Here is a 17,141-nt window from a genome sequence, read left to right on the forward strand (position 1 = left end):
CTTACCGCTGCGCCTTCTCATTGGCCGGCTGAAAGGTAACGGCGCCTGCGCTCCTCTGAGGATCGTAGGCAGACGCCATTTTGGCCCCAGAGGTGCTTCTGGGAAGTGGAGCGCCGGCTCGCACGCCTGCTCTTCTGTCGGTACGGCCTCTTTTACTGGGGCTTTTAGGTCCAAGTGTCCGTGTCGCTGCTGCTGGGCGGGAACCTCTGAGGCCCGGAGCGCGCCATCCGGGCTCACACCGCCCCGAGGGAGGTGAGGGGGCGGCGCGGGCGCGGACACTCCCCGCCCAGAGCCCGCCCGCCATGGACTCGGAATATTACAGCGGCGACCAGTCAGGTGGGCAGGACGCCGGGCGCGGGGCTGGGCTGGCCTGTACCGCGGAGGGCGGCGGGCGCGGAGTCGGCCCTCGGCGCGGACCCGGATCCTGGGGACCCGCAGCGGCCCGGAAGTTAGAGCCCGGGGAGCGGGTTTCGGGGGTACTGCCGCCTGCCGAGTGGGCGCGGGCTTCTCTCTGAGGAAGCCCGGGAGCTACTCCACAGAGGCGGGGCTCGCGGAGTGCCGCGTCCCAGGACGGAGCCGCGCGTGGGGCCTCCCCCGGACCTGTCCCCTCGGGTCCAGGCTGTCGGACTTGGCCACGCTGTTCTCCCGGGGAGGAAACGGAAACATTTCAGTGTGACTTTGTGTCTCTCTTCACCTTCGATCGACCTCGTCCCCTCACGGAACCGGGGTCTCCTTCCTGTCCTGTGGGTCGCTGGACGCCGCGGGCGCTGTCCTCACGTCCCCGTGTGCCCTGCCCTCGGCGCGCTTGAGCCACGTGCCGAGATCGTTGTCTGCGCGCCCCCTCCGTTCTGTGCTAACTTCCTTCCACTCTCACGTGTGACGTTGAGTAGTCGTGACGGCAATGCCGTTCCGGGCACGCTCTGTCGTGTTTCCTAACGCCCATCCCGTTTGTGGTGTGAAACCATTCCTTAGATAAGTAATTATTTGTAATACGTGTATAAAAAGTAAGTGCTAAAAGACGGGAAAAAATAGCAGTTTCTTCACTTTCCTTTTTTTTTTTATTGATGTCTACTTTCCTATTCCTAATTTACGTTGCCCCTGTGGCATCGTTAGTAGGCATGCTGTAATGATTTCCTATAACGGGGGGGAAAGGGGGGGACAGGATTTTACCTTTTATGTGCCCTCTTCTCCCCCGTACTCACACTGTTGCAGCATAATTGTTATAAATTATTTCAAAATAATTGGTTTTGTTATGACTGTATTTATTCTTTAGCTAAGTAGAATAGCTATTTAGTACCGCAGTGATTTTATGCTTGTGCAGCTTTTGTTTTCCTGTAGTTGACTGCTTCATTTAAAACATTTTTGTCCTGGCCGATTGGTTCAGTGGTAGATCGTCGGCCTGGCGTGCAGGAGTCCCGGGTTTGATTCCCGGCCGGGGCACACAGGAGAAGCGCCCATCTGCTTCTCTACCCCTCCCCCTCTCCTTCCTCTCTGTCTCTCTCTTCCCCTCCCGCAGCCAAGGCTCCTTTGGAGCAAAGTTGGCCCTGGGGGCTGAGGATGGCTCTGTGGCCTCTGCCTCAGGCGCTAGAATGGCTCCGGTTGCAACAGAGCAACGCCCCCTGGTGGGCGTGCCGGGTGGATCCCAGTCAGGTGCATGAGGGAGTCTGACTGCCTCCCCGTTTCCAGCTTCAGAAAAAAATAAAATAAAATAACATTTAAAAAATTTTTAATAAATTTCTAACCAAGTCTTCCCATATCCTCCAGCAGCCCTAAATTTCTCTCAGTACAGTTTTAACTTGTATATTAATATATTGGTTACAGTAAGATAGCAATTCATTGTTGCTATTTTGTAATAGTATAGTGTATTTTTTCTTTCCAGAGATCACATTTTCTGAACTGCAGTTCCTTCTGCTCTTCATGAATAAATGCTGTATGTTGTGTACAAGGCAGCGTTCTGGGCTCCAGGGATTCAGTGGTGAACCAAAATCCCTGCTCTTTGGGCCCTTTCATTCAAGTGAAGAAAAAACCACATTAAACAAATTAACTTGATAAATTATGTAGTATATTAGAAAGTGGTAAGTGCTGTTGACAGAAGAGACTCAGTGTTTAAGATTCAAGTTGAAATACATAGTTACAGAGCACACTGTTATTTAGAGGTTGTTGACTTGGTCCTTACAGTTAAATTTCCTAAGCTTCACACTCCTTTTATGATGTATTATTTCTACCATATATATCACAATACATGTTATGATTGTTGGAATTTATATGTGTATTATACTATTGTCTTATTTACAACATTAGCATTAATATACTTTATTAATGGTAACCTTTGCTCTTTCATTATTCTTGACTCATTGTGTTCGTTTCGCCGTAGGTGTCATCCATCTTACACCTGAAGTGGGTTTTTGTTTTATTTTTAAGCAGATGATGGTGGAGCTACCCCAGTACAGGATGAACGGGATTCAGGGTCAGACGTTGAGGATGATGTAAATGAGCAGCACTCCGGATCGGACACTGGAAGTGTAGAGCGTCATTCAGAGGTATTGGCTAAACAGCATCTTTGGGAGGTTTTTCCCTTGTGTTATGTGAGACTTGTTTTATTTAGTAGGAGTTGCAAAGACTATCACAGGGTTTAGGCTTCAAACCCTGGGAGTAAAGGATTATAAGAGAACTGCTTTAAAATTAAGTAGGGTTAGTTGGGTTACTTATGTAGTCACAGGGAATTAAGTTCTGATTGGGTCCCATTTCAGATATTAAGCAGTTTTTGATTCAGAAAGTGGGCCAGGCGTTTGATATTTGATTATACTTCTCCACTCCCAAAATGATATCTTACTGGGAATGAGTATTTGCAACCTAAAAAATACCAGTTGAATTAGAAAGTTATGAAGATTATATCACCTTGCAAAAATTACATCATAATTTGGCTTTCTGAACTGTTGCAAAGTATGAAATAACCAAGCACATATAGTTTAAGAAGTTCTTTTTGCTTAGTAATAAGAGTAGTATTGGATCTTATGTATAGCATTTCAACATATTTGGCGTAATAAATACATATTTTTTAAATGGTTTAATTTGCTTCCCTGGTTATATCATCTGTATTGAACAATGTTCACAAAATAGAATTGGGATTCTTTTGAATAAGTCAGCTATGAGTTTTTGATAAACAAACTGAAACACATGGGAGTAATAAAGGTGGCCAGATTTTCTTTTAAGAAGTTGATATGCTGTATATTTTGCTTAATTATGCATGCACAGAAAATTATTCAATTTTTTTTTTTAACAGACAGAGAGAGGGATAGACAGGGACAGACAGACAGGATCAGAGAGAGATGAGAAGCATCAATCATCAGTTTTTCGTTGTGCATTGCAACAGCTTAGTTGTTCATTGATTGCTTTCTCACATGTGCCTTGACCGCGGGCCTTCAGCAGACTGAGTCACCCCTTGCTCCAGCCAGTGACTTTGGGTCCAAGCTGGTGAGCTTTTGCTCAAACCAGATGAACCCGCACTCAAGCTGGTGACCTCAGAGTCTCGAATCTGGGTCCTCAATGCTCTACCCACTGCGTCACCGCCTGGTCAGGCAAAAATTATTCAATTTTTTAAGTAGGAGATATAATTGTGAGAGTGTACTGTTGGCTCTATTTCTTGCCATGTTATTAGTATGTTCATATATTCAACAAATATTTATTGAGCGCCTGTTATGTCAGGCTCTTTTGATATATCAATGACTAAATGAGGTTCCGCCATCAAAATCCTTCACTTGGATTTATTTTCCCATAAGAGGTGAAAGACATTAAAGAATATACCTTTTTTCTTTTTTTGTAGTTGTATTGTTTGTTAGAAGATAAATGCAATGGAGAAAGTAGAAAGAGCAGAAAAGGGTGGGGTTTTGGTGTTACATAGGGAGGTACTTAGGCCTTATTAAGAAAGTGATATTTTAGCCTGACCAGGCGGTGGCTCAGTGGATAGAGAGTCGGACTGGGATGCAGAGGACCCAGGTTCGAGACCCCGACGTCGCCAGCTTGAGCGCAGGCTCATCTGGCTTGACCCCAGCTTAGACCCAAGGTCGCTGGCTCAAGCAAGGGGTTACTCGGTCTGCTGTAGCCCCCCAGTCAAACACATATGAGAAAGCAATCAATGAACAACTAAGGCGTCACAATGAAAAACTGATGATTGATTCTTCTTATCTCTCTCCATTCCTGTCTGTCTGTCCCTACCTATCCCTCTCTCTGACTCTCTCTCTGTCCCTGTAAAAAAAAAAAAAAAAGAAAGAAAGAAAGAAAGTGATATTTGAATCAAGGTGTGAAAAAAGGCTAGCCACATGGCTATGTTAGGGGAAGAACATTCCAGGCAGAGACTCTACAGTGGGAGTGTGCTTGATGTCTTCAGCGTAGTGTGGCTAGTGTAGAGTAAGAGGCAGGTGTGGCCAGAGAGCTAAGTGGACTGGGAGAAAAACTTGTCTTTTGGTTATTTTGACATCATTGAGGTTTTTGTATACTCTTAAGCCTTTGGACTAAATTCTAATTAATATTATTTGACAGGTAGAAATTATTTGATAATATAAAAATTGATGTAGTATGTTGAGTATGTAGTATGTAAGGTTCTAATTTAGAAAACAGTATCAGGAGCTTGACTCATGGCCTCATGATTCAGTTATAAACCTAAAAAGGATTACGTTTTAGCACCTTCAACTGCTTGTTTGTAATGAGATGGATTCTGAATAAATGAATGTGCATGTTGAAATTTGGAAATTTTTAAAGTTTAAAAAGAAAATTAAAATTACTTTATTCCTATCATAGAAATAACTTAGCTTTTTCATATTCTGTATTTTTATTCTCCCGTGTGTAAAAATGTTTTAATTTACTTAAGATTTTATTATATATTGTATCTGTGTAGTAGTTTTATCTCTTCACTTAAGATTATACCGCTATTCAAGATTCTTATTAGCTTTTTTTTTTTTTGGCAAGAGAGACAGGAAGGGAGAGAGATGAGAAGCATCGACTTGTTGCATTACTGTAGTTGTTCATTGATTGCTTCTCATTGTGTGCCTTGTCTGGGGGGCTCCAGCTGAGCCAGTGACTCCTGGCTCAAGCCAGCAACCATAGGGTCATGTCTACGATCCCACACTGAAGCTGGTGAGACCATGCGCAAGCCTGTGACCTTGGGGCTTCCAACCTGGGTCCTCAGCTTCCCAGGTTGACGGTGCTACCGTCTGGTCAGGCAACAATTTTTAATGGTTGCATAATATTTCATAATATGTGTGCACCATTACTTATTCAACAGTTTCCTAATTTGTGACATTTAGACTATTTAGTTATTATGAGTGAAGCTGGCATGAACATAAACACTTGTCTTCTTTTTTTTTTTCTTTTTTTTTGGTCTTGCTTAAAAACCGATTAAAGAGACTAAGATATTTTAAGCTTTTTCATAAATACTCTCCTCCAGAAGGATTATCCTAATTTGCTAAACTACTAGTTAGTAGTTTGAGAGTGCCAATTGTACTCTTAAGTGTTGAGATCTGTATTAATGCTCTTTTTGCCTGTTTAAAATTGCTTCTGAGACATTTTAAATTGTTTTTAGAAGCTAATGGATTGTTAAAAGACATATTAATTAAAAGGAGCAGTACAGTTTACAGACTCCAACCTAAAAGATGTGTATTAGTTTTCTATTAGCCTTTTAAGAATTTAGTGACTTAAAACAACAAAGATTTATTACCTGACAGTTCTGAAGGTCAGAAGTCCAAAATGGGTCTCACTACGGGAAAATCAAGGTGTCATCAGAGTTCTGTGCCTTTCCTGGGGAAGAATCTGTTTCCCCACCATCGCCAACTCTGTAGGTCACTTACATTCTGTGGCTGTGGGCCCTTCTTCCATCTTTAAAGTCAGCAGTATAGCATCTTCAGATCTTTCTTCCTGACCCCTGCTTCTGTCCTCACATCTCTCTCTCCATCTGGCCCTCCTGCCTCCCTCCTACGGACCTTTGTAATTATATTGGGCCTACTCAGATAATCCAGGGTAGTCTCCCTATATCACATCCTTAATTACATCCACACAGTCACTTTAGCATGTAAAGTAACATATTCACAGGTTCCAGGAATTAGGACACAAACATCTTTAGGGGGGCCTATAGGTTTGCCTCCTACAAAGGTACTCATGACAAGATGTTCCAAATAATAAGACTAGAATTTTTCCCATTTGTACTTTAGAATTTAGGATAGTTTTTTTTAAAATTCATTTCACTTACAGTATTCACTCTGCATGCTCTATTTTAGATCTCAAAGGAATACACACATACTGTGCACACACTGAGTCATTAAGAGTGATCAGTACAGGAAATGCCGATGAAATTTTGGAGACCAATGATTTTAAAATTTTATTTATTTTTTACAGAGACAGAGTGAGTCAGAGAGAGGGATAGGGACAGACAGACAGGAACGCGTTGCAACACCTTAGTTGTTCATTGGTTGCTTTCTCATATGTGCCTGACCGCGGGCCTTCAGCAGACCGAGTAACCCCTTGCTGGAGTCAGCAACCTTGGGTTCAAGCTGGTGGGCTTTTGCTCAAACCAGATGAGCCCGCACTGAAGCTGGCGACCTTGGGGTCTCAAACCTGGGTCCTCTGCATCCCAGTCCGACGCTCTATCTACTGCGCCACCGCCTGGTCAGGCGAGACCAATGATTTTAAACTAGCTTTAATAAAGGCACTTTAGTTATTGAAAAACAACTATTTTGTCTTAAAATAATTGTAGATGTATATAAATTTCTGACATGACAGAGCAAGTTTTTTTTTGTTTTTTTTTTTGGTATTTTTCTGAAGCTGGAAACGGGGAGAGACAGTCAGACAGACTCCCGCATGCGCCCGACCGGGATCCACCTGGCACGCCCACCAGGGGGCGATGCTCTGCCCCTCCGGGGCGTCGCTCTGCTGCGACCAGAGCCACTCTAGCGCCTGGGGCAGAGGCCAAGGAGCCATCCCCAGCACCCGGGCCATCTTTGCTCCAATGGAGCCTTGGCTGCAGGAGGGGAAGAGAGAGAGACAGAGAGGAAGGGGGGGGGGGTGGAGAAGCAAATGGGCGCTTCTCCTATGTGCCCTGGCCGGGAATCGAACCCGGGTCCCCCGCACACCAGGCTGACGCTCTACCGCTGAGCCAACAGGCCAGGGCCGACAGAGCAAGTTTTAAAAAAATGATAGTTTATTGTAACCAAATCATGCTCTCTAGGAAACTTGCCTGGTGGTCCTCTTTTTTTTTTTAAGTTTTTGAAAAATCAAGATAACATAAAACTCAAGATTATGTAAAAATATGAATGAAATATTGAAATATTAAAATCAACATTGCTGTGCTGGTCCATATTGTAGGCTGAGGCAGAAGGAAAAATCAGGAATACTTAGTTTTAAAATTTTTAATTTTGTTCACATGGATTTTTCTGCATCTACTTTGATCTTTAAAAATACCACCTTTTTTTAACAGCCTTATTAAGATGATTTTATATACCCATACAGTTCATGTACTTAAGAGTGTAACATCACCATAGTAGATTTTAGAATATTTTCGTCACTTCAGAAAGAAACCCTTGGCCCTGGCCGGTTGGCTCACTGGTAGAGCATCGGCCAGGCATGTGGTATCCCCAGGTTTGATTCCTGGCCAGGGCACACAGGAGAAGTGCCCATCTGCTTCTCCACCCCTCCCCCTCTTCTCTCTCTTTCTCTCTCTCACTCTCCTCCTCCCCTCCTGCATCTGTGGATCGATTGGAGCAAGTTGGCCCCAGGCACTGAGGATGGCTCCATGGCCTCGCCTTAGGCGCTAAAAAATGGCTCCAGTTACAATGGAGGAAGGGCCCCAGATGGGCAGAGCATGGGCCCCAAATGGGGCTTGCCGGGTGGATCCCAGTCTGGGAGCGTGCAGGAGTCTGTCTCTGCCTCCCCTCCTCTCAATAAAATTAAAAAAACAAACAACCCTTTAGCTATTACTTCCTTATCCTCCCAATCCCCCATCCCTTTGTGTTCTAGACATTTCATATGAATGGAGTTACTTAATACGTGTTTATGACTGGCTTCTTTCTCTTGACATGTTTTCAAAGCTTATACATGTTGTAACATACTATATCAGTTCCTCATTTTTATGGTGAATAAGATTCCAGGGTATGAATATACCATATTTCGTTTTTCATTAATCAGTTGATGGACATTTAGTTTTTATGTGGCCATGTTTTTATTTCTCTTGTGGGTATGTTTCTAGGAGTGAAGTTGATAGGTCATATGGTAACTCTGCTTAAATGTTTGAGGAACTGCCATTTTTCTACAGTGGTTGCACCATTTTACATTTCCCACCAGTATATGAAGGTTCTTGCTAACCCTTTTTACAACCTGACTCTTCTGTTATGGATATTTTAGTTAGTGGGAAGTGGTATCTCATTGTTTTGATTTACATTTCCATGATGAGTAATGATATTAAATGTCTTTTTATGTGCTTATTGGCCATTTGTATTTCTTACTTGGAGAAACATCAGTTTGATCCTTCAGTTTTTTAATTGGGCTGTATGCCTTTTTTATTGAGAGTTTTTAAAAACAGTTTGGATCCCTTACTAGATGACCGGTTTGCAAATATTTGCATTATGTGACTTGTCTTTTCATGTTCCTGTCCTTTAAGGCACTAAATTTTTAGGGTAAACTCCAATTTATTCAGCTTTTTTGTGCTTTTAGTGACATCTCTCACAATCTTTTGCTAAATCTAAAGTCATGAAGATTTATCTTTTTTTTTATTTTTTTTAAATTTTTTTTTATTTTTCTGAAGTGAGAAGCAGGGAGGCAGAGAGAGACTCCTGCATATGCCCAACCGGGATCCACTTGGCAAGCTGTCCCAGTAGAGCCCAAGCTCTACGTCGATCAGGCGTCCCTGATTTGACTTCCCCATGCAGGGGACACATTAGCAGGGCTGGCAGCCTCTTCAAGACTACTCTTGAGGCGGCTATGAGGATGCTACTGTTAAATGCCACTGGAGGAAAGACACGACTGACACACAAATTAGTTGCAATAATCACACAGGCAATTTATTACTCACAAATCCTTTCGGTGTCCCTGGGTACAGCTTAAGGGGGCCCCCGTCAGCGTGCTCCTGTCGGCTGGCTGTGGTCAGAGCTCAGAGTGGCGTGGAGACAGTCCACATCAATGTTGGAGTCTGGGCGACTACTGCAGCATGGGGCCTCAGCTTTAGTACCCTTTCTGGCCAACGCCTTCTAACAGGTGTCAATCTACTCACCTCAAACCACCTTTTTGGGAGTTCCTCGCCGGAACCCCCTTTATGTCAATCTACTGAAATGTTTACATTAAACCACTTTTTAAGATGTTCTTATTTTCATTAATTTACAAAGTTAATGTAAATAACACCAAGCCACTTTTTATCTATGTATAACTTCACACACATACTAACTGGGCTCTGCTTGAAAGTCAGAGTCTGTTTATCACATTACAGAGTTATGGCACTATATTAATTCCTATCCAATTGGCATAACTTTACTTAATTTTAATGATTATTTTTAATATCCTTTTAATTACTTTTATATATCTACCATACTTTTATATTTCTATATATTTAATTACTATAACCTTATATTACTATAACACAAGCCCACTAGGAGGTGATGCACTTCCCATCTGGAGCATTGCTCCAGTGGAGCCTTAGCTGCAGGAGGGAAAGAGGAGAGAGAGAGAGAGAAAGGAGAGGGGGAAGAGTGGAGAAGCTGATGGGCGCTACTCCTGTGTGCCCTGGCTGGGAATTGAACCCAGGACTTCCACACTCCGGGCTGACGCTTTACCACTGAGCCAACCGGCCAGGGCCTTATCCTTTTCTTTTAAGAATTTTACAGATTTAGCTCTTACATTTAGGCCTTTGATTCCATTTTGAGTTCACTTTTATATATGCTTTGAGATAGGGGTTCAATTCTTTTGCACTTGTGCATGTGGAAGGTCTTGGCACCCTGTTTAAAAGTCAGTTGACCTAAAGGCAATAAACAGGGATTAAAGGAGACTTAACTTTGGGTGGTGAACACAGAATGCAATATGCAGGTAACATACAGAATTGTACACCTGAAACCTATATAATTTTATCAACCAGTGTCACCCAATAAATTCAATAAAAATTAAATTTTAAATTTGGATGGTAAAAAAGTTAGTTAATTATAGGGTTATGGGTTTATTTGTATACTTTCAGTTCTAATTAATTCATACCTTGTGCCATAGTACTTGGATAAATTTTGATATTAGGACATGTGAGTCCCACTTTTTTTCCAAGATTATTATATCTGTTCTGGGTCCCTTGCAATTACATATGAATCAATTTGTCAATTTCTGCAAAAAGATTAGCTAGGATTTTGGTAGGGACTGCATTGAATCTGTAAATCAGTTTGGTAAGCGTTATCTCGACTATATGAGGTCCCTTGATCCATAAATAGGGGATGTCTTTTTGTTTAGGTCTTTAATTTCTTTCAACAGTAATTATTAGTTTTCACTGTACAAATTTTGCTTTTCTTTGTTAAATTTATTCCTAAATAAATTCCTAATTTCTTTAATGCTTAGTAAGTGGAATTGTTTTTTGAATTTTATATTCAAATTGTTCCCCAAATATATTTTTTATTCTAATTTACTTCATTGTGGGCTTGAGGTTTGTTTTATGGCCTACCATGTGGTCCATCTGAGAATGTCCCATATGTACCGTATTTCCCCATGTATAAGATGCTTCCATGTATTAGACACACCTTAATTTGGGGGCCTGAAATTTGAAAAAATAATGTATTACATAAAGTTATTGAACTCAAGTTTTATTCATCATAAAATTTATACAAATCCTTATCACTGTCAAAATTCCCATCCATTAGCTTGTCCTCATCTATGTCTGATGATGAATCATTGTCTTTAACAATGAGCGTGAAAAAGCAGGAAATTCATGTAAAAAAATCTACAACCACTATATAAGATGCACCCAGTTTTTAGACCCCAAATTTTTCAAAAAGGGTGTGCATCTTATACATGGGGAAATCCGGTACTTACGTTCACATATTTTGTCTTTGAATCTAAAGTGTGTCTCCAGTGATCAGCATATAGTTTTGGACTTTTATTATTCTTTTTTTAATCCAATCTCTGCTTCCAAATTGACTTGTTTAGTCCATGCACATGTAATATGATTGGTAGAGTTGGAATGTGCCGTTTTCTATATGTCTCCTGTCTTTTTGTTGTTGTATCTCTACTCTTCTGCACGTGCTTTTTTGTCATTAGTGAATATTATCTAATCTGGCATTTAAATTTTTTTGAGGTCAAAGTTCTTTGTATCATTACAAAATAAGAGATTCTCTAGATAAATTAAGGATAATTCAACTTAGTTATTGAATCTTACTAGATATATCAGCTCACACATTGTACTCTTTGGAATAATCAGTCCTATTCAGTTCAGATCTTTGTGGGGGGGGGCATAATACATACATTCAGTTTTTTTCAGCTTTACTGACTGAGGTATATTTAAAGTGTACATTGTAATGATTTGATAATATATATACATTCTGAAAGGATTCCTCCCATCTGGTTAATACGTTCTTCTCCTCACATTTATATTTTTGTGTGTGCAAGAACATTTAAGTTCTGTTTTCTTAGCATATTTCAATCATGCAATACAGTGTTATCAACTGTGGTTACCAGTGTTATACATTAGCTCATAAGACCTAATTTGCCTTATAGCTGAAAGCTTGTACCCTTTTACCAACTTCTCTGTATTTCAACCCCTGGCAACCACTTTTTTACTCTATACTTTCTCTGATTTTGACTTCTTTTTTAGATTCCACATATAAGTTGTATTATGTAGTATTTGTCTTTTTCTGGCTTATTTTACTTAGTTAATGCCCTCAAGGTCCATCCATGTTATTGCAATTGGTAAGATTTCCTTCTTTCTCATGGCTGAAAAATATTCTGTTGTGGGTATCACATCTTACCCATTTGTCTATTGACAGACACTTAGGTTATTTCTGTATCTTGGCAAAGGTGGATAATGCAGTGAACTTGGGAGTACAGCTTTCTCAATATCCTGTTTTCATTTCCTTAGCATATACAGTATACCCAAAAGTAGGAATGCTGGATCATATGGTAGTTCTCTTTTTAATTAGAATGAGGAACTTTTATACTGGTTTCCATAGTGACTGTACCAATTTACATTTCCACCAACAGTGTACAAGGGTTCCCATGTCTACATCCTCACCAGCACTTGTTACCTCTTGCCTTTTTTATGACATTCATTTTAATAGGTGTGAGGTGATCTCTGGTTTTGATTTGTACTTCCTTAGTGATTACTGATGTTGAGCACCTTTTCATGTACCTGTTGGCCATGTGTATGTCTTTGGGAAAATACTGTTCAGTTCCTCTGCCCATTTTTTAATCAGATTGTTTTTTTTATTATTCTATTGAGTTGTGTTAGTTTCTTGCTTATGAACCCATTATCAGATATATGATTTGCAAATATTTTCTCTTATTTATTAGGTTTTTAAATTTTGTTGATGATTTCTTTTGCTATGCTGAAGCTTTTTAGTTTGTTGTTGACCCATTTGTTTATTGCTTTTATTGCCTTTGCTTTGGGTGCTTAATCCAAAAAAAAAATTGTTGTCAAGACTGCTGTCAGGGAGCTTACTCTCTATGTTTTCTTTTAGGAGTTTTATAGTTTTAGATCTTAAATTCAAGTTTTCAGTCAATTTTGAGTTGAATTTTGTATATGAAGCTATCCAGTTTTCCCAACATAATTTATTCAAGACACTGTACTTTCCTCATTGTATATTCTTGCCTCCTTTGTCATAAATTAATTGACCATATATGTGTGGGTTAATTTCTGGGATCTCTGTTCCTTTTATTTTTGTATGTTTTTATGCCAGTACCATACTGTTTTGATTACTACAGCCTTGTAATGTAGTTTGAAATCAAGACTATATTATCTTGAAATCAAGATTATATTACAAGTGTGATGCCTTCAATTTTTTTCTTCTTTTTAGATTCCTTTGGCTATTTGGGTTTTTTGGGGGGGGGTTTTGTTGTTTTTTTTTGTATTTTTCTGAAGCTGGAAACGGGGAGGCAGTCAGACAGATTCCCGCATGCGCCTGACACGCCCACCAGGGCGGGATGCTCTGTTGCAACCAGAACCATTCTAGCGCCTGAGGCAGAGGCCATAGAGCGCCCGGGCCATCTTAGCTACAATGGAGCCTTGGCTGCGGGAGGGGAAGAGAGAGACAGAGAGGAAGGAGAGGGGGAGGGGTGGAGAAGCAGATGGGTGCTTCTCCTGTGTGCCCTGGCTGGGAATCGAACCTGGGACTCCTGCACACCAGGCCGACGCTCTACCACTGAGCCAACCAGCCAGGACCATGATTCAGTTTTTGGTAGGTTGTACGTTTCTAAGAATTGACTCATTTCTTCTATGTTGTCCAATTTGTTGGAGTATAATTGTTCTTAGTCTCATGTTCTTTGTATTTGTGTGGTTGTAATGTCTTTTTTGTTTATAGTTTTGAGTTTTCTCTCTTTTTTCTTGGTTTGTTAGTTTTGATGATTTTTTTTCTATTTTCTTTTTGTCTTTCATTTATTTCTGCTCTGATCTTTGTTATTTTCTTTCTTTTACTAACGTTGGGCTTTGTTAGGGTTTGTCTTTTCTAGTTCATTGAGGAGTAAAGTTGGGTTGTTTGAGATCGTTTTTATTTTTATGTAACCTCAAATTAAAACTATTTTTGCTAAATTCATGTTTTAGTATGTTGTATTTTCATTTGCCTCAAGATATATTTTCATTTCTTCCCATTGGTCATGAGTAGCATGATCTATCTGTTGTTGAAAATGGGGTATTGAAGTTATTGTATTGCTGTCTTATTTCTCCATTCAAGCCTTTTCATATTTGCCTTTTTTTTTTTTTTTTTTTTACAGAGACAGAGAGTGAGTCAGAGAGAGGGATAAACAGGGACAAACAGACAGGAACGCAGAGATGAGAAGCATCAATTAGTTTTTCATTGCGCATTGCAACACCTTAGTTCATTGATTGCTTTCTCATATGTGCCTTGACCACGGGCGGGCCTTCAGCAGACCGAGTAGCCTCTAGCTGGAGCCAGCGATCTTGGGTTCAAGCTGGTGGGCTTTTTGCTCAAACCAGATGAGCCCGTGTTCAAGCTGGCGACCTCGGAGTCTCGAACCTGGGTCCTCTGCATCCCAGTCCGACGCTTTATCCACTGCGCCACTGCCTGGTCAGGCTAATATTTGCTTTATGTACTTGTGCACTGATGTTGGGCACATAAATGTTTATAAATGCTAACGCCTTGTTGGATTAACTGCTTTATCATTATATAATGACCTTTTTCTCTTATTACAGTCTTTGGTTTAAAGTCTTATCTTGTCTGATAAATACAGCTGGCCACATTTTCTTTTGGTTTTCATTTGTGTGGAATATCTTCTTCTATCCCTTCACTTTCAGTCTGTGTATATCCTTAAAGCTAAAGTGAGTCTCTTGTCTCTTGTAGGCAGCTAGATGGGTCTTATTTTTTTATCCATTCAGCTACTGTATGTCTCTCAATTGGAGAATTTTGTTCATTTACTTTTTTTCTTTTTTCAGTTAGAGTAGGGGAGGCAGAGACAGACTCCTGCATGCTCCCTGACAGAGATCCACCCATCAAGGACACTAGGGGGCAATGCTTTGCCCATCGAGGGTGTTGCTCCATTGCTCAGCAACTGAGGTGGAGGCCAAGGAGCCATCCTCAGTGCCTGGGGCCAACTCTCTCCAGTCGAGCTATGGCTACAGGAGGGGCAGAGGGAGAGGAGGACAGAGAGAGAGAAGCAAGAGGGAGAGTGATGGAGAAGCAGGATGGGTGCTTCTCCTGTGTTCCCTGGCTGGAAATTTAACCTGGGACATCCACTCACTGGGCCGATGCTCCACCACTGAACGAACTGGCCAGCCAGGGCCAGTCCATTGACATTTAATAATTATTGATATGTGTGGCCTTACTATTGCTATTTTGCTTATTGTTTTCTGGCTAGTTTGTAATTCCTTTGTTCTTCTCTTGCTCTCTTTTGTGATTTGATGATTTTCTGCAGTGGCTATGCTTAGATTCCTTTCTTTTCACTTTGTGTGTATCTATGATAGGTTTTTGCTCTGTGGGTTACCTTGCAGTTTACGTAATAGTTTATACATCTGTTTTAAGCTGGTAACAACTTCTAATACAAAACTAACCCTTACCCCCCCATTTTATGTTTTTGACATCATACTTTCTATCTTTCCTCCTTGTGTATCCATTAGTAAATTATTGCAGTTGTGTTTATTTTTAATGCTTTTGTGCATTTTAATATTTTTAATAATATTTTCACTATATGTTTTGAGTTCTTTTTTTAGTGGTTGCTGTAGGGTTTACTAAATAGATCTTAACTTTCCAGAATCTGCCTCAGATTTACAGTAGCTTAGTCCCAATGGTATACAGAGATGCTCCTTCTGTGTGGCTTTATTCTTTTTATCTTTTTGTAACATTATTGTTATACCTGTTACATCTATTAATGTTGCTAGTCCAGCAGTACTTTATTATAATTATTACTTGACCATCTGAAATAATTTCCTTTGCTTAAGAAAGCTTTGAAAGCCTGACCAGGTGGTGGCGCAGTGGATAGAGCGTCGGACTGGGATGCGTAGGACCCAGGTTCAAGACCCCGAGGTTGCCAGCTTGAGCTCATCTGGTTTGAGCAAAGCTCACCAGCTTAGACCCAAGGTCGCTGGCTTGAGCAAAGGGTTACTCGGTCTGCTGTAGCCCCATGGTCAAGGCACATATGAGGAAGCAATCAATGAACAACTAAAGTGCTACAATGAAAAACTAATGATTGATGCTTCTCATCTCTCTACGTTCCTGTCTGTCTGTCCCTATCTATCCCTCTCTCTGACCCTCTCTGTCTCTGTAAAAAAAAAAAGAAAGAAAGCTTTGATACCACCCATACCTACCTCCTTTGTAGTGTTACAGGCAAATATATATATTATGCATATATTACTTTTCTATACATTACCAGCCCAGCTGTACACTATCTACATATCACTAGGTGCAGTGGTTATTTAATTCAGTTGAAATAAGAAAGGAGAAAATATGCATTTGTATTGTCTTTTGTAATTACATAATTACCTTTATCTCTGCTCATTATTTTCTCATGTGGGTTCAGATTACCATTAGAGGTCACTTGCTTTAGGTCTGAAGAACTTTGTTTCTTTTTTTTTGTTGTTGTATTTTTCCGAAGCTGGAAACGGGGAGGCAGTCGGACAGACTCCCGCATGCGCCCGACTGGGGTCCACCCAGCATGCCCACCAGGGGGCGATGCTCTGCCCATCTTGGGGCGTCGCTCTGCCGCAATCAGAGCCATTCTAGCGCCTGAGGCAGAGGCCACAGAGCCATCCTTAGCGCCCGGGCAAACTTTGCTCCAGTGGAGCCTTGGCTGCAGGAGGGGAAGAGAGAGACAGAGAGGAAGGAGGGGGGGGGGGGGGATGGAGAAGCAAATGGGTGCTTCTCCTGTGTGCCCTGGCCGGGAATCGAACCTGGGACTCCTGCACGCCAGGCCGATGCTCTACCACTGAGCCAACCGGCCAGGGCCGAAGAACTTTGTTTCTTGTATGGTGAGTCTGCTAGACAAATTCTCTAATTTTTTTTTCTGAGAAAGTTTTCATTTCTCTTTTAATATTTATTTTTGAAAGATGGTTTTGTTGGATATAGGATTCTTAGTTGACAGGTTTTTTTTTTTTCTTTTAGTACTTCAAATATTTTATCCCAGTGTCCTCCATTGCCCTGTAGCAAAAGTTTTATCAACAAGCTAATCCCGTCAGATTCTGGCTCCTTTAACATAATACATCATTTCTGAGGTGTGTGTTTGATATTTGTTTTGACCCCAGTATGGTGTTTTTTTGTGTTTTTTTGTATTTTTCTGAAGTTGGAAATGAGGAGGCAGACAGACTCCCGCATGCGCCCGACTGGGCTCCACCTGGCACGCCCACCAGGGGGCGATGCTCTGCCCATCTGGGGCGTCGCTCTATTGCAACCAGAGCCATTCTAGCGCCCGAGGCAGAGGCCACAGAGCCATCCTCAGCCCCCAGTGCCAACTTTGCTGCAGTAGAGCCTTGGCTG

At 41.3% G+C, this 17,141-nt stretch overlaps 1 protein-coding gene across 5 annotated transcripts in view; it reads left to right on the plus strand.

The window, feature by feature from the left end:
* Nucleotides 1–3: 3 nt before the first annotated feature.
* The window catches only part of IWS1 (interacts with SUPT6H, CTD assembly factor 1), a 46,620-nt gene continuing 29,482 nt past the window's right edge, over nucleotides 4–17,141 (plus strand). The window contains exons 1-2 of one of the 5 annotated variants that reach the window (XM_066345404.1): nucleotides 4–336; nucleotides 2,422–2,540. In XM_066345404.1, coding sequence (XP_066201501.1) covers nucleotides 303–336; nucleotides 2,422–2,540 — 153 coding nt within the window. In that variant the 5' untranslated portion in view covers nucleotides 4–302. The remainder of the gene's footprint in view (nucleotides 337–2,421; nucleotides 2,541–17,141) is intronic. The other 4 variants (XM_066345403.1, XM_066345406.1, XM_066345401.1 and 1 more) reach the window with 4 other exon arrangements.

This window comes from Saccopteryx leptura, chromosome 7 (genome assembly GCF_036850995.1).
Source record: "Saccopteryx leptura isolate mSacLep1 chromosome 7, mSacLep1_pri_phased_curated, whole genome shotgun sequence".
In the NCBI taxonomy this organism is placed as follows: Eukaryota; Metazoa; Chordata; class Mammalia; order Chiroptera; family Emballonuridae; genus Saccopteryx; species Saccopteryx leptura.